Consider the following 6,930-nt stretch of genomic DNA (forward strand, 5'->3'; position numbering starts at 1 on the left):
TCAAGTGACTATCACCTGACTCAAATTACCAAAAGTATCTCATTGTTTGATGCTAAAAACATAAACACGAATTATGTTCCACAATTGTAAAAACTACTCATGGAAACAATATGAGGTGATTTGCTTATAATGAATTAATCTTTTTTTTTTTTTTTGAGACAGTCTTGCTCTGTCCAGGCTGGAGTGCAGTGGCACAATCTCAGCTCACTGCAACATCCGCCTCCCAGGTTCAGGGGATTCTTGTGCCTCAGCCACCCAAGTAGCTGGGATTATAGGCACCTGCCACCATGCCCAGCTAATTTTTGTATTTATAGTAGAGACAGGGTTTCACCATGTTGGCCAGGCTTGTCTTGAACACCTGACCTCAAACCCGACTCTGCCTGCCAAAGTGTTGGGATTACAGGTGTGAGCCACCACACCTGGTGAATTAATACTTTTCTTTGTTCTAAACCTGGGCTCGTTAGAGGAAAGAACAGGTCCTAACCCTACTTTTTTCTTTTCTTTTTTTTTTTTTTTGAGACAGAGTCTCGGTCTGTTGCCCAGGCTGGAGTGCAGTGGTGCAATCTCGGCTCACTGCAAGCTCCGCCTCCCGGGTTCACGCCATTCTCCTGCCTCAGCCTCCTGAGTAGCTGGGACTACAGGCGCCCGCCACCGCGCCCGGCTAATTTTTTCTATTTTTAGTAGAGACGGGGTTTCACCATGGTCTCGATCTCCTGACCTTGTGATCCACCCGCCTCGGCCTCCCAAAGTGCTGGGATTACAGGCGTGAGCCACCGCGCCCGGCTACTTTTTTCATTTAAATTAACAATAGTGAAGATTTAAAAGTGGCTAGTGTTATAGAGTAAAGTATATCTGTAGTTATTGACCTGCGAGGATATCCGATTTTGACTGAGTAAAGGAAGCAAATTGGCTGGGCACGGTGGTGCATGCCTGTAATCCCAGCACTTTGGGAGGCTGAAGTGGGCAGATCAGTTGAGGTTAGGAGTTTGAGACCAGCCTGACCAACATGGCGAAACCCCATGTCTACAAAAAAATACAAAAATTAGCCAGGCAAGGTGGTGCCTGCCTGTCATACCAGCTACTCGGGAGGCTGAGGCAGGAGAATCACTTGAACCCAGGAGGTGCAGGCTACAGTGAGCTGCAATCGCGCCACTACACTCCAGCCTGGGCGACAGAGCAGGACTCGGTCTCAAAAAAAAAAAAAAAAAAAAAAAAAAAAGTTGTGGAAAATAAGTGTATTTGTTTCTTTAGCAAGTATTTGAGCACCTTCTGAGAGCCAGAGGCACCTTGCTGGAGATACACATAAACACCACGCTCCACCATCCCTAACAGCTCTGCATAGGGAGAGTTCTGGAAGTTGGTATCTCTTGAGAGCGGAGGTGGGGACAGTGAGGTGAGGGACATTAACCTTGTGCTTTATGTTCTTGATCCCTGCCCTGCCCCTGCCACCCCAGGTTGGCATCATACAGTGGTTACTGTGTGGACTGCCAGGGTTCAAGTTTGGATCCTGGTGCTACAACTGCTGAGTGCAAGTTAACTTGCCCTCAGCACAGACAGCAGCACCTGCCTCAGGGTGGTTGTGAGGACTGCAGGTTATGATAGACCTGCAGTACTTTGGGCACTACCTGGCTCTATTGTAAATGCCCAATAATCATTAGCTATTATTATTACATTATACAGTTAAAAGAGTTGGAGACACGGTGGGGGTGCCTGCTGGACCAGGTGTTCCAGAGGTAATGGACTTCTGAAGTGCTGCTAACCAACAGGGGTTGTCGCTGTTGTGTCCTCTTCTAGGTATTTGAGAGACAGCTACAGCTGGCTGTCGCTCTAAAGAAGCCCTTGGTGATCCACTGCCGAGAAGCTGATGAAGATCTGCTAGACATCATGAAAAAGTTTGTGCCCCCTGACTACAAGATCCATAGGTTAGAAGACTGGAACTTCAGCGGGCAAATGAAAGAAACACTTCCCTCTGTCTAGGACGTTAGTTGGAAGATGAGAAGTTGATGAGGACAGCAATGATTGTATTCTGTCATTATACACTATCTATTCTTTTTTTTTCCCCGAGACAGAGTCTCACCTTGTCGCCCAGGCTGGAGTGTAGTAGTGCAATTTCGGCTCACTGCAATTTCTGCCTCCCGGGTTCAAGCAATTCTCCTGCCTCAGTCTCCTGAGTAGCTGGGATTACCGGCATGTGCCACCACGCCCAGCTAATTTTTGTATTTTTAGTAGAGATGGGGTTTTGCCATGTTGGCCAGGCTGGTCTCGAACTCCTGACCTCATGATCTGCCTGCCTCAGCCTCCCAAAGTGCTGGGATTATAGGCATGAGCCTTCGCGCCCGGCCTATACACTGTCTTTTCTAAAGAATTAACTATTAGGTTAAACCACTTGAAATATATCATATTTGACCTTTTTTTTTTTTTCTCACAAAATAGTAACTTCATATGGTTTGAACTAATAACCCTAAATCACCAGTGAGCACAAGGGGCCTTTCGTGCCCTCCTCCTGGGGATGGGATGGGTGGAAATGGAGTCTCAGTTCTCAGCAGTGAGGACTGCTCATCTTGAGAGGTTGCTGTGGCGTCTGATGACTTAGCACACAGAGCATCTTAGGGTACTTGAAAGGACATTTTCTTTCCTATTTTGAACTTGAAAGCTCCTTTCCCCCCAGTTACGAAAATCAATGTCATATTTTATCAGAATGGCATCTAGGGGTTCTTCAGTTTGGTTTGGTAAACTCTCTGAACTTATGAACTCCTGCCACGTGTAGGTACTGGGCATTGACTTGCCTCTTGGGATATCTGGAGGTGCTCCCAGGAGACAGGTTGGATGGTGGCTTCTGTCTACATAGTGTGTGGGACTGGGTGGTCATAGGTGCTGCGGGAGCCAGAGCAGGGGCCGATGATCATAGCCCAACCAGAAGACTCAGGAGGTGATGCCTGGCCAGCTCCTTAAAGATGGTTGAGAGGGGCTCACTGAATAACAAGGACTCTAGCACCCAAACTGGGTCTTGTCAGATGGCAGAAAAAGGGGGATGGGGCTGTCAGGGCCTTTGGGTACCTAAGCAGAGTGAGTGAAGCCTCTGGCCCCCAGCTGGGCACACACCAATGATGAAGCAGTCAGTTGGCTTTTCTGGTTGGTTGGTTTTCATTGCTGCATTTTGGGCTAACTTTGAAGAAATGTAATGGTGGCTGGTAGGCCAGGGCTAAGCTGACCCAACGAGGTGGTATTGCAGGAGGAGGCCCTGAATTTCCAGACTGGTAACTATATGGCACCAAGAACATGAATAGGTATCAGATTAAGAGAAGAAAATTCATCTGTAGTTCGACTCCCCAATATTTTGTTAGGTTTTCTTTCAGTTCATTTGACTACATGGGCATAGTTTTTATATGCTGTCGTTGTCATCATAGGGGCCACAGTTCTTGATTTTGCTCCTCTTCAGTGTTAGGAGCATTTCCTGTCCCAGTGTGTTCTCTGTGGTGGTCATCTCAGGTGACTGCAGAGCATTCTGCGGTGTGCGTGGTGATCTCTGAGTGATTTCTGATCACTCAACAAGTGCCATCTTGGGCCTTCCTGTGTTGGAGCCAGCCCTTGTCTGTGTTTACTGTGGAGTCGTTCCCTAGGATGCAGTCTTCCCATTTCTGGGAATCATTGAAAAGGGGTGATGGGTCTAGTGGGAGCTGGGGGTTGCTACAGAGGGGACTGTGAGCAGCCCTGATATGGAGTTCTGTCCCCAGGCATTGCTTCACCGGCAGCTACCCGGTCATCGAGCCCCTACTGAAGTACTTTCCCAACATGTCTGTGGGCTTCACGGCAGTGCTGACGTACTCCTCCGCCTGGGAGGCCCGGGAAGCCCTGAGGCAGATCCCACTAGAGAGAATCATCGTAGAAACGGATGCTCCCTATTTCCTCCCTCGCCAGGTAAGGGGGTCTTCAGGCTGAGGGGAGGCACCGGAGGGAGAGGGTGGGGAGGTGGGTGGTCACCCTTACAAGGTTGGCAGGGCCAGAGCCCCAGTGACTTCCAGGTCCCATCCTGGGCTGTGTAGATGCCTCCTTGCTGTTACTCTGCAGAACCAAAAGTCTAGGGGGCTGAGAAGCTGAAGGGTAACCACTCTCTTCCAGGCAGTGCAAAGCCCTACCCTGTAGAGGGTAGTCCAAGGAAGCGTGGGACCCTGCTCACCCAGAGCCCCCATGACTAGGACTCTCCCTGCACCTGCAGGTAATGGGGTCTCTACAGGGCAGCCCCAAAGAGGTCCTTGCTGGGGAAGGGACAGGGAGGGAGTTCTAGGTTATGACGGTGCACAGATGGCACAATGTTGTTATGACCGCTTGATGTCTTCCAGGTTCCCAAAAGCCTTTGCCAGTATGCCCACCCGGGCCTGGCCTTGCATACGGTCCGAGAGATTGCCAGGGTCAAAGATCAGCCACTCTCCCGCACCTTGGCTGCCTTGCGTGAGAACACCAGTCGCCTCTACAGTCTTTAAGCAGAGAAGGTACAGTCCTCAGGAGTTTCCTAGAAAAGGTCATAAAACTCACATTCTGTGTTTTTTAAAAACCAGGACAAACAAGTCTTTAGTTGCATTTTATTAATGTAAAGAATATAAACATAGTATGAGCATTAAGCCCGATTTGTTTTGAGTGACGTGATTTGGAACCTTTTTCCTTTTCTCTTCTACCCTCCAGGGCGACCAGCAGCCTGACAGAACACAGGCTGGCTTGAAGTCTGTGTCTCAGGTCGAGGATGTGTTTGGAGAGCTGATTGGAACACAGAAAACCAGGACAGGATGTTTAACTCGAAGCGGGTCATAAGGCTTCAGCTTGTGGGTGGGGTGGGGTGGGCGTGGAATGAGGGGTATGGGGACTGCCTGTAATAGCACTGGGGTTTTGCCTCCCAGCCAGAATGCTCCAGGGTAGGCAGCAAAGAAGAGTGTGATATGAGGGTACAGTGAGTTTGGCAGTCCAAATTCTGTTCTCTGCAGCCTGTGTTTTTGAGCAGTTTGTGAATAAAGTCACCCGCCTACTCGTCTAAGCACACGTGGGTGTGTAACTCAGTTCCTGGTTCTCGGTTCTAAAAACAGACTCCCAACTGGGAAACCTTTTGGGGGAAATTAACTGGAGACCTATCTCAGAGGTTTATTTTCTTGCAACCAGTGAAGTCGTTGGAACTCTTCAATTTGACGGTCACTGTTCTGGTGTCAACTCCAGCGTCAGCACAGGCAGAAGGACTTCAACTGCTGGTCTCATTGGTTCCACTGCCATCGATATGGGGTGTGCAGAGGAGCGCTCATTGTTCATGATGGAGATCCAGGACAGACTGGGGGACTCCAGAAGAGGCCTTCTTGGGGAAGAGGACCCCAAAGGAGGTACTTCCTACTCACTGATGCCCTCAGGGCTGCTGTGTGGGTGTGTTAAGCTGATAAGGTTCAGTTTGCAGCAGAAACTACCTGCTAGTCTTGTGTCAGGGGTTCCCAGCCTCCTTTTGTTTCACTTTTGCCCCCTTCTCTGGAACATTTGACCAAAAATAATCCTCATTTCATCTTGCGTTAACAGTCCCTTGTGTGCCCTGCCCAGGTTGAGAGGTGAATCAGCGTCATTCTCTGAAGCTCTGCAGGGCAGCTCAGCCATGTTATATTGTCTATGCAGAATAAGCAGGCCTGGTGTCCGCAAATGTACCAGTCCCTCTCCCACTTCTCCTGGGTGCCCCCTGGCCTTTGCCTCTCCTGTGTCCTGTCTTTCTGTGTTTTAGAAGTCAGAGCCTCTCCTTCACCTTTGGAGCAACTGAGTCATCTCAGGTCCTGAGCTCTGCTCTGCCGCCTGCTGGTGCCTTGTAAAGGTATATTCGTTACAGGCCCTAGAGCTTCTAATGGTCCAGGGTTAAGTGAGAGGAGACTGTATTTTGTTTCAAAGGATCCTTCACCCTGATCTCCTGCAGTGAGGTGGATAGGTCACCTGGAGTCCCTCGTCTGTGTTCTTGGAGGCTTAAATTGTAAAATACGTACCTTATGGAATCCTAAATTCCTCTAGGTGTTTTTGGAAGGCGCATTTGAGCCTTGTGAGCTAAAATAGAATGGATTTAATATTTCCTATCTGGTATTTCCATCTTGCCCCTGGTACACAAGTCACCGGCCTGGAACTCAGCCTTGATTCACTGTCTGTCTTCATGGATCAGCTGTGCCGTTATGTTGTCTGTGCTACAGATTTGCTATGTGGGAAGTCGGGGGGGACCTGATCTCCTGCTTGGAAGATCTGGGGACTGCTGAGTATATCAAAGTGCTTTATTGTCACCAAGTGAACTGCAGCACAACCATCTCCTCTCCACAAGCCCTGAAGTCAGTACTGCCTGCAGGTGAAACCAACCAGTCCTGTGTTAGAGGAGGAAAAGCGATGATGACATGGAAGTCTCCAAGCCTGTGCCATCCACCTGCCAAGGAAAAGCACAAGGTGCTATCTACTTTTCTCTCTAGGATTTAGATTATCATTTATGTGCTGTTACATAGTGAAACCTCACCTGTGTGGGCGTGAAAGTCGGTTGGCGTTGTTTTTGATTCAGCTTTTTGGATGGCTGATTGTTTTCACTGTGCTGTGGGAATGCCTCTGTATTTTTTCCCCTCTTTGGCCATCTTTTTCTGAAAATAAAGTGATGGATCCTCCAGCCAACCCAGTCTCTCTGTGTTTGTGTAGACTTACCTGAGCGATGCAATGGTTTAATCTGGTTGTTGGCCAGCTTTGTAACCCAAGAATCCAGATAGCTGGAGACTTTCTTGAGTATCCATGTGGCTCTCTGTAAAATTAAACTGCATATAAGAATTCTTAAAGTTCGGCCAGGCATGGTGGCTCACTTCTGTAATCCCAGCACTTTGGGAGGCCAGGGCGGGCAGATCACTTGAGGTTAGGAGTTCGAGACCAGGCTGGCCAACACGGTGAAACCCTATC

The 6,930-nt window shown here is 48.9% G+C and overlaps 1 protein-coding gene across 3 annotated transcripts in view; it reads left to right on the plus strand.

Annotated features, from left to right (window-relative positions):
- Positions 1-6,654, plus strand: part of TATDN2 (TatD DNase domain containing 2) — a 41,588-nt gene extending 34,934 nt beyond the window's left edge. For 2 of the 3 annotated variants that reach the window (XM_050781429.1, XM_050781431.1), the window contains 4 exons: positions 1,795-1,922; positions 3,735-3,918; positions 4,341-4,490; positions 4,681-6,654. In XM_050781429.1, coding sequence (XP_050637386.1) covers positions 1,795-1,922; positions 3,735-3,918; positions 4,341-4,481 — 453 coding nt within the window. In that variant the 3' untranslated portion in view covers positions 4,482-4,490; positions 4,681-6,654. Of the gene's footprint in view, positions 1-1,794; positions 1,923-3,734; positions 3,919-4,119; positions 4,217-4,340; positions 4,491-4,680 lie in introns of those variants that run through there. The other variant, XR_007723581.1, reaches the window with a different exon arrangement.
- Positions 6,655-6,930: the final 276 nt, after the last annotated feature.

The sequence above is a fragment of the Macaca thibetana genome, chromosome 2 (assembly GCF_024542745.1).
Source record: "Macaca thibetana thibetana isolate TM-01 chromosome 2, ASM2454274v1, whole genome shotgun sequence".
NCBI classification, from domain to species: domain Eukaryota; kingdom Metazoa; phylum Chordata; class Mammalia; order Primates; family Cercopithecidae; genus Macaca; species Macaca thibetana.